Raw genomic sequence first — 22,069 nt, forward strand, 5'->3', positions numbered from 1 at the left:
CATTTGAAGTTTCCAACATGATCATCATTTAACACGATACATTGTCCATAGCGGGTATAGAAGCAGTCAATTAAACACGTGCCGATAACACCATCGACGCTGTGTTATGTCTGATATTGGCTTTATCTTATTTCAGAGTAGAGACAGAGGGACAATAACACAAATTGTACGGTGTTTTCCTACCTTGTTTAACCCATTGCTTCTATAACCTAACCCCCCCCAGCTCTCTCTAACTCACTACTACCCCCTCTCTAATTCACTACTAACCCCTCTCTCACTACCACAACCCCCTCTCTCTCTCATGCAAGATAGTGGTAATCAGGTGGGAAGCTAGAAACGTGTACAGCAATTGTGGTAAACCTTTATATAATTTACCTTGCATTCATACCAAGGAAAGCAAATAGTTACACATTATATACTAAATAATAATTAATAAGAGAAAATGATAAGGAAAATAAAAAGAGAAATCTAAATAGAAACTGGAACTCGAGAGCGATTGACGGCACAAAGTTGAGAAGAAAGAAGTGAAATATTCATGGGGGTGTGTGTGGGTATACCGGCCCGGGTCCAGCTCCCAATCTATTTTGGCTGGAGGCCGGGGTATGCAAAGCCTGTGTACAAAATAAACGACCGACGGACACACGAGGCCGATTTAATCACGGTTCACTTGTGCAGAAGGCCGGAGCGAACGACGGGGAACGCGAAACTAAGAGCGATGAGTTAGGATGAGTTAGGTTAGGTTATTTTTTTACGGGGATTAGCCCACCCGGGCACAGGTAACTGACCCACATCGGTGCCAGGGAGGCGAAAATATATAATAATAATAATAATAATAATAATAATAATAATAATAATAATAATTAAAACAAAATACAATTTATAATAAAAAATAAGAAATAATAATAACACAAATAAATAACCATAAATAATTACATATATGAAAAAAATCAAGAGTGAGAAACAATATACTGTATATGTTGTGTTGACTAAGTAAGATAAACAATTGAGACCCTGCAATTGTGTGTAAATGATGCAGAAAGTCAGATCAGCAACCTGGGATACCTCCCTGTTTGGTAGCTGCCTACTGCCTAAGAAGGTTTGGTTAGATCAGGGTTAGGTGAACGGTGAGGGGAAACTTACAGTGCACGGTGAGGGTGACGTTGGTGGTGAGGGGTCGAGGCAGTTGATCACTTGACACTCTACACTCATACACTGCTCCATCCTCCGCCCGCGCTGCCGTTACTATCTGCCTGGCGCTCACTCCTTTAGTAGTAATAGGCGTGGTGGTAGTGGTTGTCTCTAGCTCCGGGGTCTTCATGAGGTGGGTGAGGGCCAGGTTGAGTGGGCGGCCGTGTCTGTACCAGGTGACCCAAGGGCGTGGCCGACCACCTACCACCTGACATATCAAGGTGCGCTGCTGCCCCTCTACTAACACCTCACCTGTGACGTAACCAGTAATGACAGGTGGCCCAGGTGGGTCTGTACCAGGGAAAGGGAAGTTATCATTAGTATTTGTTTCAGTGAGATCCTATTCATACATTGTTAACAAAGATTCAGTAGTTCATGTATACCTCATTCCGAGTATATATATTTACATACATATACTGTGCACCTGATTCTCCTCGGGGAAGTATACATGTAATATTCGTTAATGAACTAAACACGAATTCCAAACATTACAATATACAGTTCATCTCAGGGTAAAAGAACGCCGACAAGTTCAATCTTTTGCGCCATCCACCTTGAACAATCATGAACAACTTCTTACAACTCCTGAACAACTTTACTTACACAACACTTAACATCTGATTTATTTTCTTCAGTATCTATCCAGTACACGAGGGACATAAGTACAGGTTTAGTTCCTAGGTCGTATATTGTGTGTTTTATCAATAAGAAGTACATCATTAACGGCTTTCCATCTGTCTCTATTACTCACCTAACCCCTCAGGCAGCTCTACCAGTGTACACCCACCAATTGTTTCTTTATTGTTATTCACAAATTGAAGAACTTATTAAGGGAATACCATTAAAAATTCCTTTAGGGTAATATTCACAACAAGACCACGAAAAATGTTCAAAAGTGAGTGTGTGAGAGTGTGTGTGTGTATGTGTGTGTGTGTGTGTGTGTGTGTTACCGCCTTCTCTTCTCGGCTCATACAAGAGTAATGTTTTATAGACCGACTAAACTACCTTCTTCACACGATCAACTTCTCAAGAGACTTACAACGTGAACACCACCCGAGCGGCTCATATAAGATCTTGGGTAAAATAATAATAATAAAAAAAAAAAACTCTCCCTTAACACCAAAATGGTCTGTGAGGTTAAGGAAAACTATGAAACTTTGGTCCAACTTAACAGACAGACGGACATGACCACACCATAAAAGACCTCCGCTGTGTGTAACAAAACCTAAAAGTTGGTATAACATTTTCTTTGGATCAACGTGAAATTTTTCCGTAGTTAGAATAGTCTCATTGTTTTTTGGCCAATGTTGTCGTTACACACACACACACACACACACACACACACACACACACACAGAGTTAAGGAGATTGATAGTCGATAGAGAGGCAATCAATTTTGGTCACATGAAGCAGAAGTATATGTGAAAAGTCTGCGAGTGGCGCCACGACCCCCTGTGTTGTGTTGGCGGAGTCTATCGCGTCACGTTTGAAACACAACTTCAACCCCGAATTCTGAACCTCGGCACCGAACCCCATATCCTGAACCTCGACACCGTACCCCGGCATTAAATCCCGAATCCTGAACCCGGCACCGAACCTTGAACTCAAACCCCGTGCAAATAATGAAACAACATTTCTTTGACCCCTAAAATAATTTTGGCTTACTTAACAACAGTCACAGATACTTAAAATATTCATAAAGTCATAATACCTTCAATAATAACAATTTACAACAGCATTTTACCCTTTAATGCCTACATTAAATGCTGGTATTTACAACATTTTCCCCCACCTAGATTTCCAATAAATAAATGCTCGTACTGATGAAAAATAACCTGTGAACACCCTCATTTAATTACCAGTCAATACCTTCAATTAACGCAGGTATTTACATTAGTTTATCCATTAATACCTCTAAGCTATCGCTAATTTACACCATTCATATTGTATTTACGGCATTCATTTTAGAGTTAATTAAGGCAGGAATTTACAACATTAGCTTACCTGCTCATTACCTCAGCAGCTAGCAACACCTGAGCCAGATTTTACCGTAATTAAAGAATCGTATTTTCAAAGGCTCACATTATAAAGGGAAAAATTCTTGTAACCAGAGCTGGATTTTCAGAACAAAACAGCGGGTGCATTAGATTAAGTTCGGGTAAGTTAAGTTGAGTGAGGTTAGAGATGTTACGTTAAGGATAAGTTAGGTTGGGTTACGGATATGTTTAGGATAAATTAGGTCAGGTTAGTGATAAATTAAGTTAAGTTACATTAGGGAGAGTTGCGTTAGGTTAAGTTAGGTTGAGTTAGGTTAATGCTGGTTTAAGTTAGGTTAAGGATAAGTTAGGATACATTCGGTTATGTTTGGGATATGCTGGGTTAAATATATATGAGAGAGAGAGAGAGAGAGAGAGAGAGAGAGAGAGAGAGAGAGAGAGAGAGAGAGTGTGTGTGTGTGTGTGTGTGTGTGTGTGTGTGTAAGATGCCTCTTGGCTTCTTAAAACTACACACAAACCGCTGTTTTTCCAGTAGATTAAATACATTGTTCTGAATCCACCGAAAGAAAAAAAGAAAGAAATGAGAAATAAAGAATGGTAATAGGCAAGATGGAGAGAAAGAAAGAAGAGAGAAGAGACGGAAGAGGAGAAAGAGATATATGAAGAAAGGGGAGAGAAGAGACGGGGAGATAATTAGCGTAGAGGGAGAGACAGGAGAGAACCAACTACCCATCTCTCAGGAGGAAAGAGACGCCGAGAGAAGATTGGACACAGGAACAGTCGGCTTTAAAGTCTTGTTATATATCTGGTTAAAAAGAGTGTGTTACTCTCACCAACCAACACCTCTTTCACCACACCACCAACACCACACCACCAACACCACACCACCATCACCACACCACCTACACTTCCTCCTTCACCACTACTCCACCTCACCACCTCCTCCACTCAACGTCCTCCACCACTTCATCCCCTATACTTCTTCCTCCTCCTCCTACTCCACCACTCCACCACCACTACACTTCCTCCTCAACCTCACCTCCACCAAACCAACTCCACCACACCACCAAAAAAGACCCACATTTTTTTTTCTTCCTCACTCTCAAACAAAGATACAATTCCCATGGCAAGAGAGAGGCGGCCTTCCACAACAGCTATGGGAAATACAAGTGAGATTTGCATAGGAATCTTAGCACTGGGGGGGAGACTTGAGGCGTGACAAGGTTGTTCAAGACTACTGTTACAGGGGTGTGCAGACAAACTAATTAACTGACTGACTGATTGACTGATTTATTAACTAATTTACCGATTGACTGATTAATTGACTGATTTATTAACTAATTTATTGACTGACTGATTACCTAATTAACTAACTAAACACCTACCTAAACTAATTCACAACCAACCTACCATATCATTCCCCCCCGCACTTTACCACCAATACACCCCCACACACACCTTACCACCCAACACCCCCCACACACACACCTTACCACCAACACCCCCCTCCCATACGTTACCACAACACCCCACACCTTACCACCAATGCCCCCTCCCCCCACACACACCTTACCACCAACACCCCCCACACACACACCCTGTACCCCCACACACCCACCCCACCACCAGCACCCCCACACACACACACACATCACCACCAACATCCCCCCACACACACCTTACCACCAATACCCCCCCACACACACACACCTTACCATGTACCCCCACACACCCTTTGTGTCCCTGGGTTTAAATCATCGTCCTCAAGGGTTAAGCCATCGTCCTCAGTCCTCAAAGGGGTTAAATCAACATCTGTCAAAGGGATTTAATCATCGTCTCAAAGGGTTAAGCCATCGTCCTCAAAGGGTTAAATCATAGTCCTCAAAGGGTTAAATCATCATCCTCAAAGGGTTAAATCATCGTCCTCAAAAGGGTTAAAACATCGTCCTCAAAGGGTTAAATCATCGTCGTCAAAGCATTAAATCATCGTCCTCAAAAGGGTTAAATCATCGTCCTCAAAGGGCTAAATCATCATCCTCAAAGGGTTAATCATAGTCCTCAAAGGGGTTAAATCATTGTCCTCAAAGGGTTATATCATAGTCCTCAAAGGGGTTAAATCATCGTCCTCAAAGGGGTTAAATCATCGTCCTCAAAGGGCTAAATCATCATCCTCAAAGGGTTAATCATAGTCCTCAAAGGGGTTAAATCATTGTCCTCAAAGGGTTAAATCATAGTCCTCAAAGGGGTTAAATCATAGTCCTCAAAGGGGTTAAATCATCGTCCTCAAAGGGCTAAATCATCATCCTCAAAGGGTTAATCATAGTCCTCAAAGGGGTTAAATCATCGTCCTCAAAGGGGTTAAATCATCGTCCTCAAAGGGCTAAATCATCGTCTTCTAGTATTTAAAGGTATCTAATATGACTCAGTTTTGTGTAAAGGATTAACTTAAGCTAAAACACAATACCAACTCCTTAAAATTAGCATCGAAATTACATATACGTTCACTTAATACTTTTACTTACTTTTAAGGTATTTAACTCTTAATATAATGGGTATCACTTTATGAAGGGGTATACTCAAGTGAGCCATCCAGCTTATTTCACCTAACCTAACCTTAACTCTGGTAAGTAAAACAATCAATTAACAGCACAGGTAGTAATTAATACCAGGTAGTAATTAACAGCCCAGGTAGTAATTAAAAGCCCAGGTAATAATTAACAGCCCAGGTATTAATTAACATCCCAGGTAGTAACTAAAAGCCCAGGTAGTAATTAACAGCACAGGTAGTATTTAACAGCCCAGGTAGTATTTAACAGCACAGGTAGTATTTAACAGCACAGGTAGTATTTAACAGCACAGGTAGTATTTAACAGCTCAGGTAGTATTTAACAGCCAGGTAGTATTTAACAGCACAAGTTAGAGTATTGTGTTAACTTTAAACTTTGCTCACAGTCCCAATTGAACGAAACAGACATTGAATAAGGTCTACCTCCCCTAACTGCCGATGATAACAATTACAGTTAAAACTACTGGTGTGTGCCAGGAAGGTGTAGGGAGTGCCAGGGAGGTGTAGAGAGTGCCAGGGAGGTGTAGAGAGTGCCAGGGAGGTGTAGAGTGTGCCAAGGTGTAGAGTGTGCCAGGAAGGTGTAGGGAGTGCCAGGGAGGTGGGGAGTGCCAGGGAGGTGTGAGAGTGTCAGGGAGGTGTGAGAGTGCCAGGGAGGTGTATAGAGTGCCAGGGAGGTGTAGAGAGTGTCAGGAGGAAGAGTCAGGAGGTAGAGAATGCCAGGGAGGTGTGTGAGGTGCCAGGGAGGTAGAGAGTGCCAGGAGGTGTAGAGAGCAGGAGGTGTGTAGAGAGAGAGTGCCAGGGAGGTGTATAGAGGTCAGGAGATGTAGAGAGTGCCAGGAGGTGTGAGAGAGTGTCAGGAGGTAAAGAGTGTCAGGGAGGTGTAGAGAGGCCAGTGTGAGAGAGAGGCCAGGAGAGAGAGTGAATTAAAAATACTATAAACAAAAAACTTTAAAACACTAAACAAACACTTTAAAACCCTACAAACAAACACTTTAAACACACAAACAAAACTCTAAAACACTACAAACAAACACTTAAAACACCACAAACAAACACTCTAAAACACTACAAACAAACACTTAAAACACTACAAACAAACACTTTAAAACACTACAAACAAACACTTTAAAACACTACAAACAAACACTTTAAAACACTACAAACAAACATTTGCTCTTAAGGCGAAAGGAAACAAAAACAGCATAATAAAGAGAGGAAGTGAAAGAGAGGATTGATGGTAAAACTGTGTAGGTGATGGTGAGGGGTGATGGGAGGGGTGGTGGTGAGGTGATGAGGGTGGTGGTGAGGGGTGGTGGTGAGGGGGTGGCGAGGTGATGGCGAGGGGTGATGGTGAGGGTGAGAGGTGAGGGGTGATGGTGAGGTGAGGAGGTGATGGTGAGGGGTGATGGGAGGTGGGAGGGGTGAGGGGTGATGGTGAGGGTGATGGAGGGGTGATGGTGAGGGGTGAGAGGTGATGGCGAGGGGTGATGGTGAGGGGTGAGAGGTGATGGGTGAGGGGGGTGAGAGGGGTGATGGGTGAGGGGTGAGAGGTGAGGGGAGAGAGGGATGGTGAGGGGTGAGAGGTGGTGGTGAGGGGTGATGGTGAGGGGTAAGGGGTAATGGTGAGGGGTAAGGGGTGATGGTGAGGGGTGATGGTGAGAGGGATGATGGTGAGAGGGATGATGGATGATGGTGAGGGATGAAAGAATGAATGGATGGACGGACGTTATCACTATCTCTCTCTCCTTCTCCTCTTCGTCTTCCTCCTCTCCGTCTTCCTCTTCCTCAGAAATATTGTTACAAATAATAATAATGTTGGTGGTTAGATCTAAGAATGCTGTTATTGTAAGTGGGTTCAAGGTTCTCTACCCTAAAACACTACGAACCCCTGCTGTTATTGTAAGTGGGTTCAAGATCTCTTCCCTAATACACTACGAACCCCTGCTGTTATTGTAAGTGGGTTCAAGATCTCTTCCCTAATACACTACGAACCCCTGCTGTTATTGTAAGTGGGTTCAAGATCTCTTCCCTAATACACTACGAACCCCTGCTGTTATTGTAAGTGGGTTCAAGATCTCTTCCCTAATACACTACGAACCCCTGCTGTTATTGTAAGTGGGTTCAAGATCTCTTCCCTAATACACTACGAACCCCTGCTGTTATTGTAAGGGTTCAAGATCTCTTCCCTAATACACTACGAACCCCTCAAGGCTGTTATTGTAAGTGGGTTCAAGATCTCTTCCCTAAAACACTACGAACCCTGCTGTTATTGTAAGTGGGTTCAAGGTTCTCTACCCTAAAACACTACGAACCCCTGCTGTGTTATTGTAAGTGGGTTCAAGATCTCTTCCCAATACACTACGAACCCTGCTGTTATTGTAGGCGGGTTCAAGGTTCTCAATCTTTAAACACTACGAACCCTCTGCTGTTATTGTGTAAGTGGGGTTCAAGGTCTCACCCTACGAACCCCTGCTGTTATTGTAAGTGGGTTCAAGGTTCTCACCCTAAAACACTACGAATCCTCTGCTATTATTGTAAAGTGGGTTCAAGATCTCTTCCTAATACACTACGAACCCTGCTGTGCTATTGTAAGTGGGTTCAAGATCTCTTCCCGAATACACTACGAACCCCTCGTTGTTATTGTAAGTGGGTTCAAGATCTCTTCCCTAATACACTACGAACCCCTGTTGTTATTGTAAGTGGGTTCAAGATCTCTTCCCCTAATACACTGCACAGAACCCCTGCTGTTATTGTAAGTGGGTTCAAGATTCTTCCAAAAACACTACGAACCCTGTTGTGCTATTGTAGTGGGTTCAAGGTTCTCTACCCTAAAACACTACGAACCCCTGCTGTTATTGTAAGTGGGTTCAAGATCTCTTCCCTAATACACTACGAACCCCTGCTGTTATTGTAAGTGGGTTCAAGATCTCTTCCCTAATACACTACGAACCCCTGCTGTTATTGTAAGTGGGTTCAAGATCTCTTCCCTAATACACTACGAACCCCTGCTGTTATTGTAAGTGGGTTCAAGATCTCTTCCCTAATACACTACGAACCCCTGCTGTTATTGTAAGTGGGTTCAAGATCTCTTCCCTAATACACTACGAACCCCTGCTGTTATTGTAAGGGGATTCAAGAACTCTTATGTATACTACCAAGAACCCCTACCAGGTCTCCCACACTCAGGTTTACACTCGTCCCATAAAAGATTCTAACTCGCCCGAACTAATATGAACATCGCTCTCTTCTCCGCCTCACAAAGTCAATGGGACGATGTTATTAGGGAAGAATTTGATGCGTTATAACCTGGGTCAAAATAATTTCCGATTAATGACTAATACCGTGGTGTGTATTCTTCTATTTATTGTTGATATGTGGCTAATGGCTTTGTTATTTGTTGTTATTGATACTGGTATTGCTTGATATAGTTCGTTGTTATTGTTGTTGGTTGTTATTATTATTATTGTTGGATATTGTTATTGTTGTTATTGGTTGTTTTTGTTGTTGTTTATTATTATTGCTGTTATTGTGATTATTTATTATTCATGTTATTGGTGTCGTTATTATTATTATATTGTTATTTGTATTATTGTCATATATTTTAGGCAGGTCAGTTATCAGAGATATTCTTTTTTTTTTTATCGAATTCTTTATTATTTCATAACTTTCCCAACGGATAAAAATCAGGCCATCTTTATTTCATGTGGCGCTGACAGACGTGTTGCAGAGGTCACCATGATTCAAGAATGAGCTGCTAGAGACCGCTGCTTGTACTGACGGGGAAAAAAAATATTGCCGATTTTTTTATATTTCAACGAAAATCCCGAAATTCAGCTGAGAATTCGAGTGGGTCTGAGCTGAACCTGTTGGCTAAAGAAGATTTATACGGATTCTTTGAGTGTTTTTATAATTATAGAAGAAAATGAAGGTTAGACTGAGCGTTAGGTTGTTTTACTCATCACGCGAAATAAGCTGGGGTGCCTAATCTTCAGGTGATCCATAAATTGTCTATTTATTCAATGATTTAGTGATGAGAAACCAAGGAACATAATTATAATAAGCTTAAGTAAATGTCAATTCAGTATCCTAGCAAGGTGTGAAGTATAGGAGGTGCTTGTTTGTTCCTGTCCCCTGGGTGAGGGAGAGCCAATCACCGGACGTCATTTTATAAACACGTCACGGAAGGAAAGAACCAATCAGCAGACATCATTTCATTATGACGTCATGGCACAACATCGATACATGCTTACAGATAAATTGTCACCCCCCCTTCTCCCTCCTTCCCTCAAGCATTCATATTACAGAGGAGGAAGCAAACTCACGCAAGACGGCGAGGTTGACGGAGGCGACTAGTGTGGTGGGTGAGTGGTGGAGGACGGGGTGGAGGGCCTGACATGAGTACTGCTGACCGTCATCTTCCGCCTCAGGGTGCAGCAACAGGCGGCTCCTCACACTCCATTTCCGGGGCTCTTTGGACGCTACCACCACCTCCTGATGCATCCCTGCCGGCGACGATGAAGGAGGCAGTGAGATGGTGTTACTCTGGCTATCTGTTTTAAGAACTGTCTCTTTTATATGACAGCACAATGGTAATAAATGATAGCGAAGGTGGCGGGACTAACCTAACCTAACTTAACGGGTGGTAATTCTTCAGAGGTGGAGAGGAGAGGATATGAATCATCAAGTAAACCTAAAACTAAACATCTATATAACGTTAAACCATCGTCCTCAAAGGGTTAACTGGTAATCTAAAAAGACTTCCTTGTGTGTTAAGTCACGGCACCTTTTTTTCTACGCTACTCCCACTCGCTTCCCTTACCCTCCCACTGGTACTTGTTTTTTACTACTACTGTTAGACCTCCTCTTAGCCTGCCACCACTCGAGGCTTCACCAGGAGGTACTAGGGGAAGGTGGGGGAGAAACAGTGTGAGAGAGAGAGTGAGTGTGGGGGAGTGTGGGGGAGGGAGGGGGTGTGAGGGAGGAAAGGCGTGTGGGGGAGGGGTGAGGGAGGGAGATGAGCAGCCATAGTCATTCACTGTCCTATCAGCTGATGGATTTAATAACAAACATCATCTTTAATGGCCTCACTGACTCGTTTACTGACCATCTTAATACCATCATCAGCCCCGTAATGTTGTCTTATGGCCTGTCTCAAGTTGTACTCAATAATGGTGCGCCCCGCCTGGTCCAACCCGCTCTCTCTCCTACCAGTATAATGACCTGAGATAAGATGATGACCTGGTGAGATGATGATGACCTGGTGATAAGCTTATAGACTGGTTCAAGATGATGACCCGATGACAAGCTTATAGACTGGACCAAAGATGATGACCTGATGACCTGGTGATAAGCTTATTGATTGGTCCAAGATAATGACCTGATGACCTGGTAAGTTTTGTGACTAGCTCAAGTTTGATGGATGACCTGTAAGACCTGCGAGACCTGAAATTTAAGATCAGACTCACCTGGGAGGGACACAACAAGACACAGGTATAACTCAACTCACCTTGATGGAGGGCAATGGCGTCTCTGTACCAGGTGACAGTGGGTGGAGGGCGGGCGTCCGTCACCAGACACTCCAGGTATAAAGCATCACCAGCTACCACCTCCACCACCTCCCCGTCACCGACACCCACCACGCTGATACTCGTAGGCGACACTGACGAAGGATAATACACCGTGACGTCTGATTATTACCATACAGTGGAGAGTTATTATAGAATACATTAAGCCATACCAACCTAGTCAGATTGTCGTGTTAATATGCATGAATCACCCTTCGCTCTGTAATAAGCTAATCAAGACCTCTAAGAAAATTTCTTTTACCAAGTTTCTCAATGGAATCGATTGAAATTTCACAAAGTTATGACATTAAAACCAAACTTGAACCAACATCTTAAACAAAATGCTCTCTCTCTCTCTCTCTCTCTCTCTCTCTCTCTCTCTCTCTCTCTCTCTCAGTACTGCCATGCCCTTGGCCACTTTTCCTACACTACCAACCCTAACAATACAGTTAACTCAATTCTACTTTCCTCTACATCCTCTTACATCGAGGAGAAGGAAGAGGAAGAGGAAAGGGACGAGGAAGAGGAAAAGGATGATGGAGAGGAGGAAGAAATGAAGAAATAGAACAAGATAAAGATAAGGAGGAGGGGGACAACAAATAAAGGGAAAACTTAATTCTTCTTCAATACCTAACACAAATGTTCCAAATTATTTCGTACCGTCAGTTTACTATTGTGTGTGTATGACCAACTACCTCTGAGGGTGTTGCTGGAGCCTCAACACACAACCTCCCCCTAGGCGATGTTTAGAAGGCGGTTCCATATATAACTTCCCCTGGTGACTATAGTACAAGCCGAAGCCAGCAAGTTTATGTGCTAAGAGCTGTGAGCGTTAGTTATATCCCCCGTACACCTTAAAAGTTGTGATATAGCCGACCTGCAGCTCAGGATAAGCGAGGTGCCCAGCTTGCAGGGATGAGACTCTGTAAGAGCTCGTTAAAGATAAGGAATCACACCTCAGACACAGACGTAATGCATGTTGTTAAAGGAGGAGTTGTGGAAGATGTGTTCCTCTCGTGAAGTTAACACAGAGACTCGGGGGAACACATCTCCCGCCAGCCGCGACCCCACTGAGTGCCATCACCAGTTGATGTTCTTCCTGAACGGAAGATGACCCGCAATAAACTGTATATTCATGAAGATGCAACGATCCTAACGTTGTCTGGAAGACACAGACAGACAGACACAGTGAATTTTGTTACTAAAAGGAAACAAAGATGTCACAAAGTGGGTAAATACCACACACCACGACACAGTTCACGGATCCATAATTCTGGAGAATAATGACAATTTGATTCTCAGACAGAATTTAAATAATTAATTGTTTTTTTTTAAGAGTTATCGTGTTCCTAACTGCTGGCGGCACTGACAGTCGATGCGTTCTAGTCCCGGGTGGTGGTAGACAACAAGTACTGTACGTCAAAACACTCCTTCCTGCAGCAGACAACTCCATAGCCGTTTGTCAGTCCACCTACAGTGCTCCGACGGCCTCGTAACCCTCAGTGTTTAGCTGGAAAACAACCCGCAGTGTCAGGGTGGGTAAACGCGACCCCTCACCCTCATCTCTGCTACGGTGGATTCTTGTCTGGTTGAGTGGATGATCTATCGTTTTCTGCTCATCTTGAAGAGAGAAAATAATCAAACTCACCCTACACCCTCGCCCTACACTACCACCCTCACCCTACACTACCACCCTCACCCTACACCCTCACCCACCCTCCCTCACCCTACACCACCACCCTCACCCTCACCCTACACCACCACCCCTTACCCTACACTACCACCTCACCCAACACCACCACCCTCCCACCCTACACCACCACCCTCACCCCACACTACGGCCCTCACCCTACACTACCACCCTCACCCTACACCACCACCCTCACCCTACACTACCACCCACCCTACACTACCACCCTCACCCTACACTACCACCCTCACCCTACACCACCACCCTCACCCAACACCACCAGTCCACCACCACCCTCCCTCACCCTACACCACCACCCTCACTACTCACCATCAGATATGCGTTAGACTGTGTCAACATTACTCAGGGGAGACACGCCTAAATGGACTAACTGGTTCTAATTAACACCAAACTTCAATGTAACACAAACAGACAACCAGAACCAATTTCTATATATATCCCGTCAGGTGCTTTGGAACGGTGGATAATAAAGCTCGACTCAGTTTACGTTTGGTCACGTATGCTGTGTCAGGTCAGGTCAGGTCATAAAGAGACAGCGAAACGATAAGGTCTGAGATTTAAGAAGTTCGAGTTTGTGTCACATTTTGTTGAAGTATAAAACGGCTCCATAAATCCTGTATTAATAGTCAAAGTAAATATTTTCACCGTGTACACCTTCATTTGTTGCTGGTCATCCTTCTCCCTGTTCTTCCATCAATCTACAACCTGAAAACTGAAAACAGCTAAGTGAATCCTAGTGGCTAAGTCATGACAGCTTAGTGGTATAGTGACCACTTAAGCTTTCAGTGCGCAAGGAGACAGCCTGGCCGATAGTGCACTCAGTCGCTTTCACTTTCCTGAATATTAAGTCAGGTACCCGTTTACAGCTGGGTGAACTGGGAGTGTCCAGGAAACTCTTAAGACATGAGGACAACGTTGTGTCCACTCCACCGCCTCACCAAAATATACAGCTAACCCGCCTCTTATCACACTTCTAAACAAATGTCTTTATTTGTCTTACTCATACATAAGGCAGTGGCTACATGTACCTTGATTGTACACCAAGTGTCTTCAGAGGAGGCATTGTGACGTGTCTACCCCCCTCCCCACCCTCAGGTAACTTCCCAGTTCGTCTACTCCTACAGCGTCTACTCTCGAAGTGGCTGTTATTCCAGTTTGGTCTACATCCCATCACATTATTTTTATTCTTATTATACAGACAAAATAATTAAATGTTAAAAAGGGAGAAAATAACCGAGGATATTGTCAGAAGTTACAGAAGAACAAGGTTTTATATATATAATGCATATATCGCAGTGGCTATTAAGCAGTCACTGGTTGAATAGCCTGGTAGTCTACGCAGCCGTGGGACGGCTACAAAGACAGCCAGGCTATTCAGCCGTGAACACAAACATATTACCAGCTGTATATCTGTAACTAGATATACTTTATACAATTTCTACTAAATATGCCGGAGGTTCCAGTTAAGAAGTTAAATTAGGTAGGTTAGGTTAGGTCACATTCCGTTAGGTTCCGTGCATTGTCATTTCCATCTTCTTGCTTAGTATCAGCAAATAACCTCTCCAACATCTCCAGCAATATTGGTGCAATTCTAGAAACTCCTTCAGGTGCTGACCGTCTCCTCCACCATTACCTCTCGTCCGCTAAACCACTACAAAGATCAAAATACATCGTCACACGTCAGTTATTAGTTCATACGGGATAACGTTCTCTCTGGGGCCTTGCATAAATTACTTTAAAGTCATGCTAATATTTCTAACATTTGATGAGCCCTACACACGGAAGATGAGCCACACACACTACCCCACAAGACAACACCCCCCACCACGGAAGATGAGCCACACAGGAAGATAGAGCACACTACCCCACCACGGAAGATGAGCCACACCTACACCACGGAGATAGAGTCACACACTACCCCCACCACGGGCACCACCCCACCACGAGATAGACACACTACCCCACCACGGAAGATGAGGTCACACACACTACCCCACCACGGAAGATAGAGCCACACACTCCCCACCACGGAAGATAGAGTCACACACCCTACCACTGAAGATGAGTCACACACCACCCCCCACGGAAGATAGAGCCACACACCCCACCACGGAAGATAAGTCACACACTACCCCTACGGAAGATAGAGCCACACACTACCCCCACCACGGAAGATAGAGTCACACACTCCCCTACACGGAGATAGAGTCACCACCCCCACCACGGAAGATAGAGTCACACACACTACCCCCACCACGGAGATAGAGCCACACTACCCCCCACCACGGAAGACAGAACACACTACCCCCCACCACGGAGACAGGCACACACACCCCACCACGGAAGATAGAGCCACACACTACCCCCACAGAACAGGCCACACACTACCCCCACCACGGAAGACAGGGCCACACACACACTACCCCCACCACACACAGAGACAGAGCCACACACACTCCCCACCACGGAGATGAGTCACACCACCCCACCACAGCACACAGAAGGGGGCCACACACTACCCCCGCAGAGATAGGGCCACACTACCCCCACCACGCAAGATGAGGCCACACTACCCCCCACCACGGAAGATGAGGCCACACACTACTACCACGGAAGATGGGGCTACCCCCACACGGAGACAGAGCCACACACTACCCCCACCACGGAAGATGGGGCCACACACTACCCCACACAGAGATGAGGCCACACTACCCCCACCACGGAAGATGGGGCCACACACTGCCCCCACCACAGGAAGATGGGGCCACACACTCCCTCACACACCACCCCCCACCACGATGGAGCCCACACACTACCCCCACCACACAGAAGATGAGGGCCACACACTACCCCACCACAGAAGATGGGGCACACACTACCCCCACCACGGAAGATGGGGCCACACACTACACACACACAGAAGATGAGGCCACACTACCCCACCACAGAGATGACACACACCCCCGCAGAAGATGGACACACACTACCCCCACCACAGAAGATAGAGCCACACACCCCCACCACAGAAGATGAGCCACTACCCTACCACGGAAGATAGCCACACACTACCCCCACCACACAGAAGATAGACACTACCCTCATCAAGACAAGGGAGAATTTAACGACTAAGGAGGAAGGGAGGAAATGTTCTAATGGACCATTGGATTGTCCCGATTATTTCGGTCTTCATAATTATCACTCTAAATTTATTCATGAGGAAAGACCAGGTGTGGGAGCAGGTGGGAGGTGTGGGTGGAGTAGGTGGAGGAAAGGGGGAGGAGCAGGTGGGAGGAGCAGTCGAGGAGCAGGTGTGGAAGGAGCAGGCGTGGGAGGAGCAGGGCGTAGGGAGGAGAAGGGGGAGAGGTGTGGGAGGAAAGGGGAGGGAGCAGGTGGGAGGGAGAGAAAGTGTGGGAGGAGGGGGGAGGAGCAGTCGGGAGGGGAGTGGGGAGGAGAAAGAGAGGGAGGAAGGGGGGAGGGAGAAAGTGTGGGAGGAGAAAGGTGTGGGAGGAATGGGAGGAAATGTGGGAGGAACAGGTGTGGAGAGGAGCAGGCGGGGAGGAGAAAGGGAGGAGAAAGGGAGTAGGGAGGCAGGTGGGAGTAGGTGTGGGAGATCAGGTGGGAGTATTGTGTGTGGGAGGAGAGGGGGAGGATTAGGTGGGAGGAGAGGGGAGGAGAAACTGTGGGAGGAGCCGGCGTGGGAGGAGCAGGCGGGAGAATCAGGTGTGGGAGGAGCAGGCGTGGGAGGAGTAGGGAGGATTAGGGAGGAGCAGGGAGCAGGGAGGAACAGGTGGGAGGAACCGGCGTGGAGGGAGCAGGCGTGGGAGAAGCAGGAGGAGCAGGCGTGGGAGGAGTAGGTGTGGGAGGATTAGGTGGGAGGAGCAGGGAGCAGGTGTGGGAGGAACAGGCGGGAGGAGCAGGCGTGGGAGGAGCAGGCGTGGGAGGAACAGGCGGAGGATCAGGCGGGAGAAGCAGGCGGTAGCCAACCCCCACGGTGACAGGAGAACTAGACCCCATGAAGAGGAAGCCAGGACTTACCCATGACAGTGACAGCTAGGACCCATGACACTGACAGCTAGGACTCACCCATGACACTGACAGCTAGAACGAACCCATGACAGTGACAGCTAGGACTTACCCATGACACTGACAGCTAGACTTACCCATGACAGTGACAGCTAGGACTTACCCATGACAGTGACAGCTAGACTTACCGATGACAGTGACAGTAGACTTACCCATGACAGTGACAGTAGACTTACCCATGACAGTGACAGCTAGACTTACCCATGACAGTGACAGTTAGACCACCCATGACAGTGACAGCTAGGACTTACCCATGATAGACAGTTAGGACTTACCCATGACAGGAAGCTAGACTTACCCATGACAGTGACAGCTAGGATCAATGACAGTGACAGCTAGACTTACCCATGACAGTGACAGCTAGGATTACCCATGACAGTGACAGCTAGGACTTACCCATGACAGTGACAGCTAGGACTTACCCATGACAGTGACAGCTGGACTTACCTATGACACTGACAGCAAGGACTTACCCATGACACTGACAGCAGGACCTACCCATGACACTGACAGCTAGGACTTACCCATGACAGTGACAGCTAGGACTTACCTATGACACTGACAGCAAGGACTTACCCATGACACTGACAGCAAGGACTTACCCATGACACTGACAGCTAGGACTTACCCATGACACTGACAGCTAGGACTTACCTATGACACTGACAGCTAGGACCTACCCATTACAGTGACAGCTAGGACTTACCCATGACAGTGACGTTAGCAGCGGTCCAGATAGGGAGGGAGGTGAGGGTAGGGCCGACCTGACACTGGTATTCCCCGTCATCTTCCAACGTCACGCCCTTGATGATCAGATAATGCTGACCCTTACTAGCGTCCCCCAGGTACCTGTAGCGGGGGTAGCCGGGCACGTGGCGCTTAAACCCTGCAGGAGGAGATGATGGTGTTAGTGGCGCTTAAACCCTGGAGGAGGAGATGATGGTGTTAGTGGCGCTTAAACCCTGGAGAAGGGGATGATGGTGTTAGGAGTGTTGGTGGTAGTAGTGGTGGTAGTGGTAGTAGTAATGGCACTGGTGATAGTACTGGGAGTAGATGAATTGGTGAAAGTGGAAGTGATGATAATGGTGGTGTTACTAGTGGTAGTGGTGGTCGTGATAGTGGTGGTCGTGATAGTGGTGGTAGTAGTAATGGTGGTGGTCGTGATAGTGGTGGTAGTAGTAATGGTGGTGGTCGTGATAGTGGTGGTAGTAGTAGTAGTGGTGGTCGTGATAGTGGTGGTAGTAGTAATGGTGGTGGTCGTGATAGTGGTGGTAGTAGTAGTAATGGTGGTGGTGGTGGTGGTGGTAGTAGTAGTGGTGGTGGTGGTAGTAGTAGTGGTGGTGGTAGTAGTAGTGGTGGTGGTAGTAATAGTAGTGGTGTTAATGGTAGTAGTAGTGATGGTAGTCGTAATAATGGTGGTGGTAGTAGTGGTGGTGGCGATAATGGTGGTGATAGTGGCAGTGTTCCAGCAACAACCACAACTCTGTCATTACATCAATACAGTGTTGACTCAGGGTGTTACCACAGTCGACACACTCCGGGTAAAACAAACACACGCTAATTGGGTGTTGCTGTGTCACATTATCCCCATACTGTCATAACTCCCTCACTACCACCTCCCTCCCTCACTACCACCTCCCTCCCTCACTACCTTCTCCCTCCTTCACTACCATCTCCCTCCCTCACTACCATCTCCCTCCCTCACTACCATCTCCCTCCCTCACTACCATCTCCCTCCCTCACTACCACCTCCCTCCCTCACTACCATCTCTCCCCTCACTACCTTCTCTCTCCTTCACTACCATCTTCTTCTCCCTCACTACCATCTTCCTCCCTCACTACCACCTCCCTCCCTCACTACCACCTCCCTCCCTCACTACCACCTCCCTCCCTCACTACCACACGACTGTCTCCCTCCCTCCCTCACCTCCCCAACAATCTTCCTCACACTTCACTCCCACCTCACTCACTAATTCTTGGAACCAAAACCTAACCTAACTTACACTAACTTCACACCTAACCTAACCTAACCAGACGTACACTAACTTCACACCTAACGTAACCAGACGTACACTAACTTCACACCTAATCTAACCTAACCTAACCTAACGTACACTAACTTCACACCTAACCTAACGTACACTAACTTCACACCTAACCTAACGTACACTAACTTCACACCTAACCTAACGTACACTAACTTCACACCTAACCTAACGTACACTAACTTCACACCTAACCTAACCTAACCAGACGTACACTAACTTCACACCTAACGTAACCAGACGTACACTAACTTCACACCTAACCTAACCTAACCAGACGTACACTAACTTCACACCTAACGTAACCAGACGTACACTAACTTCACACCAAATCTAACCTAACCTAACCTAACGTACACTAACTTCACACCTAACCTAACGTACACTAACTTCACACCCAACCTAACGTAACCAGACGTACACTAACTTCACACCTAATCTAAGTTCTCCCAACACACCCGCCGTTGCCTCAGCCGCCCTTTCCTGCTGAAATACGTTGTTCTAATTCAATTGTAGTGAGTTTGTTAGTGTACCGAGTATTGCTGATGGTGGTAGGTAGTGGTTGTTGGTATGTGATTGTGGTAGGTAGTGGGTGCTGGTATGTGATGGTGGTAGGTAGTGGGTGTTGGTATGTGATTGTGGTAGGTAGTGGGTGTTGGTATGTGATGGTGGTAGGTAGTGGGTGCTGGTATGTGATGGTGTTGGTTGTTGATTGTGGGCGGTTATTGTTGTTGCTGGTAGTGGTGGCGAGATGGTAGTAGGTATTGGTTATGTGATGGTGATAGTGGTGGTTGGTGTTGGTAGTGGTGGTTGGTGTTGGTAGTGGTGGTTGGTGTTGGTAGTGGTGGTTGGTGTTGGTAGTGGTGGTTGGTGTTGGTAGTGGTGGTTGGTGTTGGTAGTGGTGGTTGGTGTTGGTAGTGGTGGTTGGTGTTGGTAGCAGTGGCTGGTGTTGGTAGTGGTGGCTGGTGTTGGTAGTGGTGGCTGGTGTTGGCAGTGGTGGCTGGTGCTGATAGTGGTGGCTGGTGCTGGTAGTGGTGGCTGGTGTTGGTAGTGGTGGTTGGCTGGTGCTGGTAGTGGTGGTTGGTGTTGGTAGTGGTGGTTGGTGCTGGTAGTGGTGGTTGGTGTTGGCAGTGGTGGTTGGTGCTGATAGTGGTGGCTGGTGTTGATAGTGGTGGCTGGTGTTGGTAGTGGTGGTTGGTGCTGGTAGTGGTGGCTGGTGCTGGTAGTGGTGGTTGGTGCTGGTAGTGGTGGCTGGTGCTGGTAGTGGTGGTTGCGTTGGTAGTGGTGGCTGGTGTTGGTAGTGGTGGTTGGTGCTGGTAGGTGGTGGTTGCGTTGGTAGTGGCTGGTGCTGGTAGTGGTGGTTGGTGTGCGTAGGTGGCTGGTGCTGGTAGTGGTGGTTGTGCTGGTAGTGGTGGTTGGTGTTGGTAGTGGCTTGGTGGTGATAGTGACCAGGAGGTTGGTGCTGGTGGAAGTAGTCGAGGTAGGTCAATGTGAGGAAGTGGTGATGGGCGGTAGTGGTGATGGGCGGTAGTGGTGATGGGCGGTAGTGGTGGTGGGCGGTAGTGGTGATGGGCGGTAGTGGTGATGGGCGGTTGTGGTGATGGGCGGTAGTGGTGATGGGCGGTAATGGTGATGGGCGGTAAATGGTGATGGGCGGTAAATGGTGATGGGCGGTAGTGGTAGTTAGTGGTGGAGATCATTCAACAAGACCCAACTCTCATCATTGTACAAGCATCACCTCCCTCAACAGTCATCAGCAAGCATTGTGAGGTGTTGTGAGGCCTTGATTGGTATTGTGAGGCATTGTGAGGTGTTGTGAGATGTTGTGAGGCATTGTGAGGTGTTGTGAGGCCTTGATTGGTATTGTGAGGTGTTGTGAGGCATTGTGAGATGTTGTGAGGCATTTTGAGATGTTGTGAGGCCTTGATTGGTATTGTGAGGTATTGTGAGGTGTTGTAGCTTGGTATTCCTTGTGAGTAATCCCTTAACACTCTCCTCTGACACACCCCAAGGCACCAACACACACACCCCCTTTCCTTTATCCGTTTATACTGTATATCTCTCGGTTGTGTAAGTCGGCTGGACAGTTACGTAGAAAATATCACCTACAGAAACATATATATTTTGATTATTTTTTTTATTTTCTTTCATTTCGAGTGGATGAAAGAGAGAAAGAGAGGGAGAGAGAGAGAGAGAGAGAGAGAGAGAGAGAGAGAGAGAGAGAGAGAGAGAGAGAGAGAGAGAGAGATAGGAGGTAAGGATAAGAGATGAGAAGTGTGTAAGACGAAATATATGAAGTGAGAGGAAAATGAGGGAGGGGGAAGGGGAACAAGTAGTAGAAATGCGGTATATATCTCTCTCTCTCTCTCTCTCTCTCTCTCTCTCTCTCACATTATATAAAGTGAATCAGTAACCTTCCACACTTGATTAAAACGTTTCATGTCGACCTCCTCCCGTGTAACCTTACAGAGCCGAGTCGACCTGAGCAGCAGCAACAACAATAACTTAAAACGTACAATTTCGTGGACTGAGAATATACAAAGTGAATCCTTAACTTCCACCAGTGAAAGAGAAGGCCAGAGGCGAGTTCCACAACATCACAAAGGTGTCGTATAACTTTCTTGGCGGTTATGTTGGCTGCAGAAGTTGTCCGGTGAAACATGAAGGACAAACATCAATACAGTAACCAATACCTAGGTCAAGTTTAGAGCTTCATACACATTTGTCCAACCCCTCCCATCTCCTCCTCATGCAGTCACTGGTTATCTGTGTGTCAGAACTTGAGGTGATGGGATGGGAGGAGGGTAGAGGAGGGAGGGAGGGGAGTGGTGGAATCAGTGACCAATTAGAATGCTCTGCTTAGGCGACATCATGAAATGGGAGTTGGTAATTGGCCAATAAGGTTTCCTCTTCTC

General features: G+C 46.4%; 1 protein-coding gene across 1 annotated transcript in view; it reads right to left on the reverse strand.

Moving 5' to 3' along the window:
• LOC121880385 (nephrin-like) overlaps positions 1–22,069 on the reverse strand; it is an 86,896-nt gene that overhangs the window by 56,386 nt on the left and 8,441 nt on the right. The window contains exons 3-6 of the mRNA XM_042387543.1: positions 17,816–17,995; positions 11,258–11,410; positions 10,074–10,253; positions 1,141–1,479 (exon numbers count right to left, since the gene is read on the reverse strand). Coding sequence (XP_042243477.1) covers positions 1,141–1,479; positions 10,074–10,253; positions 11,258–11,410; positions 17,816–17,995 — 852 coding nt within the window. The remainder of the gene's footprint in view (positions 1–1,140; positions 1,480–10,073; positions 10,254–11,257; positions 11,411–17,815; positions 17,996–22,069) is intronic.

This window comes from Homarus americanus, unplaced genomic scaffold (genome assembly GCF_018991925.1).
Source record: "Homarus americanus isolate GMGI-L3 unplaced genomic scaffold, GMGI_Hamer_2.0 scaffold2759, whole genome shotgun sequence".
Classification (NCBI taxonomy): Eukaryota; Metazoa; Arthropoda; class Malacostraca; order Decapoda; family Nephropidae; genus Homarus; species Homarus americanus.